The sequence below is a fragment of the Hesperophylax consimilis genome, chromosome 26, assembly GCF_061612785.1.
Source record: "Hesperophylax consimilis isolate HC1 chromosome 26, BYU_Hcon_1.0, whole genome shotgun sequence".
NCBI classification, from domain to species: domain Eukaryota; kingdom Metazoa; phylum Arthropoda; class Insecta; order Trichoptera; family Limnephilidae; genus Hesperophylax; species Hesperophylax consimilis.
In genome coordinates, this window is record NC_142861.1 from 10,411,509 (window position 1) to 10,424,569 (window position 13,061).

At 32.9% G+C, this 13,061-nt stretch overlaps 1 protein-coding gene across 2 annotated transcripts in view; it reads right to left on the reverse strand.

Annotated features, from left to right (window-relative positions):
* LOC149411091 (uncharacterized) overlaps nucleotides 1–13,061 on the reverse strand; it is a 235,157-nt gene that overhangs the window by 107,199 nt on the left and 114,897 nt on the right. For both annotated transcript variants that reach the window (XM_089647424.1, XM_089647423.1), the window contains exon 3: nucleotides 501–1,428. In XM_089647424.1, coding sequence (XP_089503550.1) covers nucleotides 501–1,414 — 914 coding nt within the window. In that variant the 5' untranslated portion in view covers nucleotides 1,415–1,428. The remainder of the gene's footprint in view (nucleotides 1–500; nucleotides 1,429–13,061) is intronic.

Below are 13,061 nucleotides of genomic sequence, written 5' to 3' on the forward strand. Positions count from 1 at the left end.
AGAATTTGAGCAATTCACACAAATTTAAAGCTTGAAATTCAAGTTCTATTCAAGTTCAGATAAAATTTCATCATCGGCTAGTTGCTTCACAGTATTTGGATAGTAACAGAACCCGAATAGAACTTAAAAATATACTTCAAAATTTTGTGAAACAACCCATCGTGAATAGTCCAGTTTTGAAATACGTATTGCAGTAAGTTGGTTGTTCGTTCAGTTACCCAATCTTGATCAGACAGCAAGATTTTATGTAAAAATGTTCGTTGTCTTATTGGTGTTTACAGAATAATATTGTCTTTGGCAGCTTAGTATTATTATGCTATGAGAAAAAAATCCAGAACCCGAAAATCCAATGCTCTACAGCTGGGCAACTAGGCTGAGGAAGCAAATTGTGTTGGTAAATGCACAAATCTAAAGTATTGTATCAATGTTAATAAGCAAAAGATCAAAGAAAAAATCGTTTCGAAAAATTAAACAGATTTTTGTAAACTACTTTTACTAACCTCATGTATTTCCTATGCTCGTTGACTGGAACGAAATACTCATCGTAATGTTCTCCGCCAAGATCTACTTCAGTGTCCTTCTTCACAGGGATGCTGTTTAATCCTGTCACATTTGGTGGTAGACCTCCATTATTGTCCACTGACTTGCCATTTGACTTAATAGGAGCCATGTTAACAAGCTCTAAATTCACAGCTTCTGGAATCTTGGTATCTCCATTATGCTCTGATTTGGTTGGAGATGTCAGACCAAGGGTGATGGTGGTATTTGCTGCACCTTTGGTACCATTGCTGTCATGTTTGGTCTTATCCCTTCCATGGTGGTCTTTGGATTTCTTCTCATAATTATCAACTTTAGCATGAACGTTCTTTCCGTCATGCTCTTTAGCAAATTTGTTGTTGTGGATGTCACCACCATCATCATTATGGAAAGCTGGGTTATCAATTCCAATGAATGTGTCCGTTCTACTGGATCTCGGAGTTCCCACGTGAGTAAGATTTTGAGTGCTTTCGTAGCTTTGGAAGTTTTTATCGCTGATTGCTACGTTTTCGTAGTTGGGAATGGTTTCATTTGAGTCGTAGCTCGGTAATGAATCGCTTTCATTGTGGGTGTTTGCGGAATGTCCATTCATTTCATTATCCTGGTGGTGAATTTTGAATTTGATCTTTTCGTCGGGGCTGACGTTGATTTCATCCTGGATGTTGAAGGAAGGGGGGGATTTGAACATGTCGTGAGGATCATTTGGTGTGAGACCAACGTCGTCTGGTTCTGCTATTCCAGAGACGTTGGTGATGGTAATGTGGTGAGCATTGTCATTGAAATGCTGGCCGTTGGGGACGGCGTGTTGGTCCTCTGGGTCTGTTATGATGATGATAGCTGAATCCCTATTGGCTCGAGACACGGAGTCCTCCTCCATGATGGATTAATTTTCTGCAACAAAGAAACATAAACATTAGAATTAATCGTAACAAAACCAATCATTTCATTTAAGAGGCAAATTAAAATAGGCTTCATCAAATAATTTTTGTACTTGGCCGTACTATGAATTACAATATATATTGTGTATTTTAGATAATTGAGGACACAGCGGTATGATATGAGGGTAGGAATCAAATCAGCTAATAGTATATTATTGATATACTGAACAGAGATCTAAAATCTTTATCTTTGCCAAATTTTATGCAAAAATTTCTTCCTAGGTTAGTGGTAAATCAGCATTTTTGAACAGAGTCGTTCAGCTACGATTAATGAATGGATTACTTGTATAACGCCGTTTTCGTGAGCAAATCACCTCAAGGGCGCTTAACAACTTAATTTATGCATTTAATCTATTCCTATCACTTATAACTTATTACTTGAGGCTTATAACTAAGTTTCATAGCTACATCATACGTGGACCTAGTGTCTTATTTACTTCAACTATTTTGCAACTATTCCGAACATAAAATAAAGAAAAACGCAAGAAATGCGAAGTGGGCGTGTTTCTGTGATCCAAAAGTCTGGCCATTTGTTCCTTACTTTCCAATACAAAACAGTGTTTTATCATGATTATGAAATTCAAATCCATTGGCGATTTTATCTCTCTTTAAATACACGTAGAAATATTGCCCTGATTAAATATATTTTATCTTGTACTAAGCGGTCACATTCTGGCTCAAATAAATTTATTTGTACCAAAGCTATTTGATATCGCCATAATCTTCTTTATTGTAGAGCGAGCCGCACCAATTTGTTCGTGAATTCCCCGTAGGGAGAGCCACGAACTTTTTAAATGTAGTTGATCAAAAGACAGATGTGTTTTTCATGTCCTACAACGCACTTATAAGGTTTTTGTCACTGAAAACACATTGCATAAATGGTACTATTATAATCAGTAATGTTATAAAAAAATGTATAAAATGAATAAAATAAATTTCTATATAAGACGTCAGGCAAAAAGAAGCATGGGTTAGAACCAAAATGCATTCAGACCCCATATTCCGAATTTCTACCGACTTATAATATACTTACCTTGAAAACCTTTTGTTTTTATTTGAATTTCGATTTTGTTTTCTTGAATTCAAATTTACATGAAAGGCATTTCTAGTGTGTGTTTTGTATTCAGTGATTCCAGGAACACAGAAATAATTGAGCGATGATCTTTAAAAGACAGTATAACAATGCTTGGGATTTTGGCAAAATCCCGTTTTACTGCCAAGGTATACTCGTTCGTATTACAGCTGAAACCGGTAAGTTAGCTTCAAACTCAAACACAGACTAGAGACTCTTTAGATTAATGAATGAACGTAACCTTTTCTTCCGTGTAACCGTTGGTACTTTATTTGTGATAAAATCCATTGTTTTTCGTGGGAAAATTGTGTAGAAGGCTATGTGTTATGGGTGTATTGAACCGTTCTAGCTTTAAAACGATCTCAAAACAATAATATTTTAATGTAAAAGTTTACATCATTAGACCGCGAGGGTGTACAGAAAAGAAAAACATTTCTTTTCGGTTTCTCTTATTATATTGAATATTTTTTTACCCACAAAATACTACGTAAAAAAATTCTTTATTTTATAATAAAGTTAAAATATGCTTCCACATTCTCGGGTTATGGCGATGCACTACGTCGTGTAATATTTTAAATTGAGCCGCTATCAATAACAACCCTTACGTAGATGGCGATAAGGTTTAAATTCCAGCTCAACACCATCCGCCTGTTTTGATTTATGCAAGAAAAAGACATGGCCAAAAAGTGCCTTTTAATTAAAAATAATTCACCATAAAGATTAGTTATAATTAGTTGTTTTTCGTGGGAAAATTGTGTAGAAGGCTATGTGTTATGGGTGTATTGAACCGTTCTAGCTTTAAAACGATCTCAAAACAATAATATTTTAATGTAAAAGTTTACATCATTAGACCGCGAGGGTGTACAGAAAAGAAAAACATTTCTTTTCGGTTTCTCTTATTATATTGAATATTTTTTTACCCACAAAATACTACGTAAAAAAATTCTTTATTTTATAATAAAGTTAAAATATGCTTCCACATTCTCGGGTTATGGCGATGCACTACGTCGTGTAATATTTTAAATTGAGCCGCTATCAATAACAACCCTTACGTAGATGGCGATAAGGTTTAAATTCCAGCTCAACACCATCCGCCTGTTTTGATTTATGCAAGAAAAAGACATGGCCAAAAAGTGCCTTTTATTTTATTTTGTAGATTTTCAGGCATAAATATTTAATTTATAAATAACTTAATTTTCCACAGTGTACAATAAAATCATTACCGAAAATGGGTTTGTTAGTAGGAGATTTTGAACTTTAAGGCAGTTTTCATAGGCCTATACATTATTTTTTCTGGGCTTATAAAAAGACTTATCGAAAAAATACTCGATTATTTCAAAGGCCAAGATGTATTCTAATCGCAGTATTTAATTAAAGCACCTGAAACATTTCTAGGCGACCAAATTTTCAAACCAAAAACACATGATTCTGCATTATTACGTATGGCATCGCTTTAAACAAGATTTTGTATAATAGTGTTTAGATAAATTGACTTCTGGGTAAGAATACTTTATTGTAGACTGCCTGCGTTGATGCGGTAGTCACGATATTTTTTTGAAGTATACAACGCTTTCGCTACGAGCATTTCGTAAATCAATATTTTCCAATGTGAAGTGATAATGAATGTTCATTTATAAATTGATTTTCTTTTCGTTATTTATCAATCAAAATGAGAAACACAGTCTTAGTTGAAAGTTTTTTTGATTTCTAATTATAACTAATCTTTATGGTGAATTATTTTTAATTAAAAGGCACTTTTTGGCCATGTTTTTTTCTTGCATAAATCAAAACACACGATCTGTCATATCCCAATCGGGAATCGGGATGGTGTTAAGCGGGAATTTAAACCTTATCGCCATCTACGTAAGGGTTGTTATTGATAGCGGCTCAATTTTCAAATATTACACGACGTAGTGCATCGCCTTAATGTTTACGTCTACGGTTTACATCCAATAAATATAAATACTTATTTATTTTACTTATTTTATTCATTTTACGTCCGTAAGGCTTTTACATAAGTATTTTGACCATGAGAACATGAGAAAGAAATAATAAATTCACAATAGATAAAAATACGCAAATTAAATAAAAATATAAGAAACAAAAATTTAAAAATTACAGTGATCAGATAGGTTTACAAAGAGACAACCAAAGGTTCAAAAATGGTCGGAATAGGTTTTTATGATCCACAAAATTCACCAAGTTAACATTAAACACATCAATATTACCTAAGTGTTGATTTCCCTAACGTGAATGTAGTAGCGCTAATGCATACTACGGTAGAATAAAATATTGTGTCGTGTTGTTCTTGTGGGTATGTGTAAGTTTATAAGTTGCAGGAGTTTGGAACGGTCCAATTTAGAGTTAAGTATTTTAAATAAGAAAGTTATTCTGCGTCTGTCTTATAATGTATGAGTATTTAATAGGAAAGGATATTTTTTTATTTTAGCGGGATATTTAGTTTAAAATTCATAAAACGTAGATATGAATTTTGTGAGAGGGAGACCAAACTATTGACTTGTTTTGGATTAGGCTTCTGACTAAAGATACAAGGGCTTCAAATGCAATCAAATTAAAAAAATAAAGTTGTTAAGTTTTCTTTAAAATTTAATTTAAATCAAATTTTTTAATGTTATTATTAAGTTTTGCAATAATTGAAATTTTTTTTACTATCGTGAGAGCTGTTTCGACGTTCAGTGCAATTTTAAAACTATGGCTAGGCCACTTTTTATATGATTCTATTTACCTCACCCAATTAATAAATTATGATAAAAGATTCTCTATTCTGTAGGGTGCTTTGAAATAACCACAGAATAACCGAATAACATGAAGAGAACTATTGATATTTCATGAAAACGGTGCTATGCAAATAATCAAATCAATATTATGAAAAGGATGTTGCAACAGCTAATAATAATTTATAATTAATCAATAGCTATCGCCTTGCTTTTTACTGTTGGCCATGGCTGCTATTTGTTTGGAAGTTAACGTGGAATCGTGAATTTTGGCTATTGCGTAGTGATTCGTGATATTACCTACTCATGGTCTAAATGGACGCAGAAGAAGATGCTACGTGTAAACATGACATGTTATTTATATTATTTTGAAGAATCGGCAGACTTCGGAAGGAAACGCATAAAGAAAATAAGACTTTATTAAAATAATTTATGTAAAATACACATTAAAAAAAAGTTTACGTGACATTTGTATAATTCCAACTACCAACTATCATTATAGGCGTAAAAAGTTGCTTGTGTCATGAAAGAGGACTTAGCTAGACATAAGGTTGACCTAAAATTTGTATAATTCCAACTACCAACATTCATTATAGGCGTAAAAGGTGGATTGTGCCATGGTAGAGGAATCAGCTAGACAGGGGATTGACCTAAAATTTGTATAATTCCAACTACCAACTATCGTTATAGACGTAAAAAGTTAATTGTGCCATGATAGAGAAATCAGCTAGACAGAGGATTGACCTATAATTTGTATAATTTCAACTACCAACTATCATTATAGGCGTAAAAAGTTGCTTGTGTCATGAAAGAGGACTTAGCTAGACATAAGGTTGACCTAAAATTTATATAATTTCAACTACCAACTATCATTATAGACGTAAAAGGTTGATTGTGCCATGATAGAGGAATTAGCTAGACAGAGGATTGACCTAAAATTTGTATAATTTCAACTACCAACTATCATTATAGACGTAAAAGGTTGATTGTGCCATGATAGAGGAATTAGCTAGACAGAGGATTGACCTAAAATTTGTATAATTCCAACTACTAACTATCATTATAGACGTAAAAAGTTAATTGTGCCATGATAGAAGAATCAGCTAGACAGAGGATTGACCTAAAATTTGTATAATTTCAACTACCAACTATTATTATAGACGTAAAAGGTTGATTGTGCCATGATAGAGGAATCACCTAGACAGAGGATTGACCTAAAATTTGTATAATCTCAACTATCAACTATCATTATATGCGTAAAAAGTTGCTTGTGCCTTCATATAGGACTTAGCTGGGCAGAGCATTGAGCTTGCAACGCCTGCAAGGTCGCAGCAACACTTTCTACAACGCAACACTTTCTACAACTCAACCACTAATCGGACATTAATAGTATATTGTATATATTGACAAATAAACCGCCCCACACAACAACGCTGTCGCTAATCAAAATTCACTGATTAAAATGGTATAATCACTACGTTTATTTAATATGATTGCGGCAAAACAACGTAATCGGTCTTGCAGTGGCTATATAGACATAATGATATTTCTGGTGTGCTTTCCTATCTTCAATATAATGCAGTCGTACTAATCACGTAGGTTACTCGGTTAATTTTATTTATTTTTTAAACTGATAAAATATAAATCTCCCTGATTCATCATCAACTTATAATAATATACACCTAATCATAAAGTATAAATCTGTTTTGTAGGCTTTGTGAGATGTCTGCAGTATCCAACGTTTGAGCAAGACGTTAGAGCAAGGGTACAAAACATTTTTGAGGTTGGGAGCCAGCTTGTATTTTAATTTTCATAGCCATCTACTTCTAACAACAAATTTATTGCAACAAATACACAAGCATTAGTGAAGTGATGGTAAATTACTACATATGGATAAAACATAATTTATTACATTAGTTGTAGCTGAGTGCGATTTGCATTTAAGTGATGATAATTATCATCAGATTCATAGACCAGTTTAATGTACATATTGCAACAAGGAACATATTTTTGCCGTAACCATTTTCCGTACCTTAACATCTCTGATTTTATCTCTATTATCATCAAACAAAGTCGTTATCCGCGTCTGTCTGTGCGATTAGTTCTTCTAAACTACGCAACGGATTTTGATGGGGTTTTCACCCTATTTTATAGATTTTTTCAGGTTTATGTATATAATTCATGCATATTATATTTATAACACACGTCAGCTAGTTACTTTTTTATTTTAATTTTCGCCCTAGTGAAATACCATTATTCAGAATCGAAACGATATTACTTGAAATGACTTTAGCCTTGTTTAGTGGTCAGATATAAATAGCTACATAATTTCTAACTTTCCCTTTCTCTATCTTCTTCCCCTACCCAATCCTTTTAACCTGGTTTCCCAATCTGGAGTTACAGAATGGACCATCTCCAAAAGAATATCAGAAAACTTTCGAGCACGTAAACTCGACTACCCTGACAAGTCGGCAATTGCCGACCATTTAACTTAAATCGGCCATTACTTTGGATTTGTTTAGCCCCACTACTGTGGACTGTATTCTCAACTTTCAATAAAATTGGCAATATTTTCGTCAATGGTACAACCAATTGATCGTTTATAGAGGCAAATGAAGTGATTGCCATTGAAGGCTTATATGATGATGATAATTTTGATTTGCAGCTTTACTGGTCGTCTTCTGAGCGGTTCAGTGATTTTAAGGAATTATTTTGATTAAATAGGGGACATTCAGGAAAATCTTTTTCTTGTATTCTTATTTTAAAGGTTATATACGTCAATCTTGTTCGTTCATCTTTAATCTAGATTTATTAGTATTATTTTCAATGTTAACATTGTCTCATTAATATTATTAACAATGTAAATATTATTCAATGTGACGTTACATTATTAACAACGTTAATAATGTTAACAAGATAAATAACGTGTTTTTTTTATAATGCGCTTGCATAATTTGGATTAACTAGATAATCATTTGTGGAAAAGTGTGTGGAAGGGTTTAGTTTTTCCTGTGGGGAAAATTTAGCCCGGACATAAAGTCGGAAAAACAATACATTAACGACAAAAATCTCAATACTGAGATAAGCTGTATAAACTGGGTATATAAGTGATATCAATTTGTACCTTCAAATTATTTTCAACACGCTCAGAGACCTCCATGACGCACAGCAGTCCAGGTGAATAATATGAAGGTGTTAATTAGTAATGTTATGTTATTAGTTACACCACAAACAGTATGTGCAAGCGGATGAAAGCACTTGTTCAAACCTATGACTTGCGAGCCATCTGTTAGATCATCACCAATAATAAACAGTCTATAAAACGTTTATGAATCATTGCTATTGAACACAAAACTAAAAAAGAAATATCAGTTTTAAGATGTGCACAAATGCTTTGCGCATAATCGTATTATTATCTTAATAACGTTGCAGTTTATGAATGTTGTAAACGGGAGTGGTGCCCTCTGTTATTTTCAAATAGAACCGTTGAAGTTTTCAAACAGTAAACGGCGTCATCGGGTTTTTATCTGCTAGTATTTAAGATTTCGATAAAACATTGAAATCAGTTATTGCGATTATATTTAAAGTGTATTTGCAGCGTCACTCTGTCATTATTAATATTTCCGTTTGAAATTTCGAACTGCGTTAATATAATACTGGCTGATAAGCCAACATTGTTACTTTGTAATACTTATGTGGTCAGTAGAATTTCACATGCATTTTTAAAAGTTTATTAGCTATAATTTTACAGCTGCATATTTTTACACGGGAATTCCCCAGTGAGATGAACGGATTATGGTTTTATTGTAATATACTATTTTTTAATGCTTAAAAATTCCGTGCTCCATGCAATTAATGGCGAATTCATAAAAAAGCGATTATAGCGTCACATATCATTTCATACATTCTTTTGACCTTTTGCTGGATATCTTTGAATCTAGCTGTTTTGAAAAACGAATACTTCCCCCTTTCCAGGATGCTCCCTATATCCTATATCCTTTTTCTTTAGCCAACATCTTGGACAGCATTGCAGTGTTCTTCATCGGGGCAAGTGATTGTTAGATACTGTGTCTACTATTGATGGTTCACTAGTCATGATTTATGTTAAAGAGCGGGAGCCACGGTAACAGCTCAATATTTTCGTACGGCTCAAAGAGTCGCCTCAATTGGATGACGACTCAATTGAACGGGAGCCGTGAGCTCAGAACGTATGAGCAATGATAATACTGCGATCGTCCAATACAACTCCCAGATCCCATCATAAGTGTATGAATGCTCGTACGACTCTCGGTACCGATAAGCCGCCTCTTACAACGAGATAAATAAGATGCTAGGTAGTTACTAGGTTTAGGTACATATGTCCAAATGTCGGACTATCAGACGCCAGACAATGAGTATGTAATAGCAATTAATACTTGGATAATTTTCATAGCACTATTTTTCTAAAATATATCCTGATAAGAAAAGAGTAACCGTTCAATTGACCCGTTGTACGGTTTACCGGGAGTCGTACGAATGCGGCTCATCAAAAAGAGCTTGCTCAATTGTGCGGCTCGTTTATGAACGACTCATCGCTAGTGTGTACCACTCTATCCTCCATTTGTATCAATACAAAGATTCAAGCATTTATACGGTGTACAAACCTCATAATAACATCACCAATGAGTTTCAGTTTGCTATTTATAAAACGTAACCAATAATGTTTATTTTATACGGATTTTCTCATTGTGTGCATTCTTCGAATGGATATTATAGCAACAACGCAAAATAACCTGAACCAACATAATAAAAATATTTACATAAATGAATATGCGGGTATTTATAAATAAACACACATGTTGAAGCTATGAAAATTATTTTGAAACAAAGTCTATTCAAATTAATATAATTTACTTTGTAAACCAATATTTTAATTTAAGGCGATGCACTACGTCGTGTAATATTTTAAATTGAGCCGCTATCAATAACAACCCTTACGTAGATGGTGATAAGGTTTAAATTCCCGCTTAACACCATTCACCTGTTTTGATTTATGCAAGAAAGAAACATTGCCAAAAAGTGCCTTTTATTTTATTTTGTGGATGTTCGGGCATAAATATTTAATTTTTTTTCGATCATTTTATGAATAACTTAATTTTCCTCGCCATACAATAAAATCATAACTGAAAATGGGTTCGTAAGTAGGAGATTTTGAACTTTAAAGCAGTTTTCATAGGCCTTATACATTATTTTTTTTATGGGCTTATAAAAAGACTTATCTAAAAAATTCTCAATTATTTCAAAGGCCAAGATGTATTCTACTCGCATTAATTAATTGAAGCATCTGAAACATTTCTAGGCGACAAAATTTTCAAATCAAAAACACATGATTTTGCATTACTACGTATTTCATCGCCTTATATCTAGAAACATCAGTCCTCCATTAGGATACAGAGTAAGTATATCAAATTATATATATTATAATTCGTATCTTGATGAAACAACCAATGGTTTAGAAACATGTAAATAATTATTAAACAGTGTTTTAAACGACATTGAAAAGTGTACTATGCTTTGTCATTCTAAAATAGAGTAGGTACGAGATAACTGAATAGGTATCTGCCCCTAGTAACACAGAGCGGCTTAACATAGTCCAGAAAGGAATACTAAAGACAATTCTGAAATTTCTGGTTAGAACTCCGACAGGCGAAATATTTAAAAACTTTCAAATGTAAAATATACAAAAACTTTAAAAAAATAATACAACTAGAGACTAAATTTAAATATTTCAAAATTACAGGCCGCCTCAGAACAGTAAATCCGATTGAAAACATTGATATTATTCTTATGTTTTCAATTCAAAACTCGAAAAGTAGTAGACAAATATCGCAGAAAATTTCAAAGTTTGTTTGTATTAGTATCAGGAGTGTTTAGATATTGGGTTGAATGGTGAAAAAAGTCGGGGACCCCAGAGGAATAGTATTATTCATATGATTTTTACGCTCCACCAAGAAGGTCAAAAACAAATTAATACAATAAATAGATCTATTCCAGGTAAATAAGTACTGAATTAGCTCCCACCCAATAACGCAAATAACTACCAGTATAATAAGTAAAAAAATAGATTCATGTGTTGATGTTTATATCGCGTTCATCAGGTAAGAAGGTAAAATAAACAAAAAATTTTAAATAAATACATTCAAGGTCAAACCTTTATTACATACCCAGTTGGGCAAAGGTTATTGTCTCAATTTGTGACTAAAGTACAATATTTTGATAGTGAATTTATTAAATTCTATTTTTCTTAATATCGAAAAAAAAATTATCAGGAAGATTATACTTTGTAAGATTCTCTTATTTGATCGTTGCCTCGTTACTGATAATCATGAACCCCACTTCAAATCTTTGGTGGACACGCTCCATTCTAATGACATCAATCCTTGCGGTTTTGGAAGCCTGTGATATTTGACCTATTATATCACAAACGTAAGTTACGTGCAGTAACAAGAATTCAAAACTTAAGAGAATTGTAATTAACGACACAGTTTCATTAATCAGAAACAATAGTGGCCCTAAATTGGAGCCCTGTAGTACACCACAGATTTCCCATACTGCTTGAATCCTATCCAATGAAAACTTATTCGACTGTACGTAGCTCAAAAAACTTTATGAAGGTAGAAACGATTAAACGATAAAGTGCGTAGTTACGATTTGCAGTAGTACGGGTGAGCAATGTTGGTGACACGCGTTATGCGTGCGGTTTCATACTTATATTGGTTCATGGCCCACCTCACTTATATCTATTATCAATGAGCAATAAATATATATATTTTTTTTTTGTAATTATTTTTTTTTTAATAATATGTTTATATGGCACATCATTCATTTTACATTTTGGGTCTTTTTACTACTCTTCCATTGAAAGCATTTGCTTGTGTATGGAATGTAGTATATAATATACACGGTGTCCGGAAACTCGTAGTACAAGCGGGAAACTGGAGAATCTACACCACATGGGGAACCCAAAAAAATATAAATTTTTTGATTTGAGCATTTTCAAAAAAAAAAAAAAATATATTTTTCGGCTATTTTAGGGTTAAAGTTTTTTCTGGTGTTTAGGGTTGAATAACAGATGTTTTAACCCTGCAGGGCAGAAATATTTTATGATTACACCGGGTTAAATGAAGGGTGATTTCAAAATAATGCTTCAAATCCGAGTTTCTTCATTTGTTTTACTTTCAAATAGTTTTAATTAGTTGGGTACTTTGATCTTCAGTAATAATTTATAAGAATTTGATTAAAAAAAAAAAAAAAAATCAACTTCAAACTCGATTTACTCGATAACGAAAGCTCAAATAAAAAAAAATATACTACAAAATCGACTCCAAATGTGATGTAGATTCACCAGTTTCCCGCTTGTACTACGAGTTTCCGGACACCCTGTATATATATATATAATATAGTTCATGGGTTTCAAATGCTTAAAAGACCTGCGTATCATAACAAAATACTTATTGATAAAAAAAGCAAGAAAAAGTAATTAATTCGTAAACACCTCTTCTAGACAGTTGACGACCGACCGTTATCGGATTTCTTTAATGATAAAATCACTTCCTCGGTACACTTTCGTTTTAGCGTATTACGATAGCGAATTAAGTGGCATAATGCAGGTAGTTACGTAGGAGGTCATATACCCACATTTTGAATTAAAAATAATCGACGAAGAAATAAAGACAGGTTCCGTAAATGTCGCGTCATTTGAATTAAAAATGAAAATACTGATTAGTCACAAACAGTAGT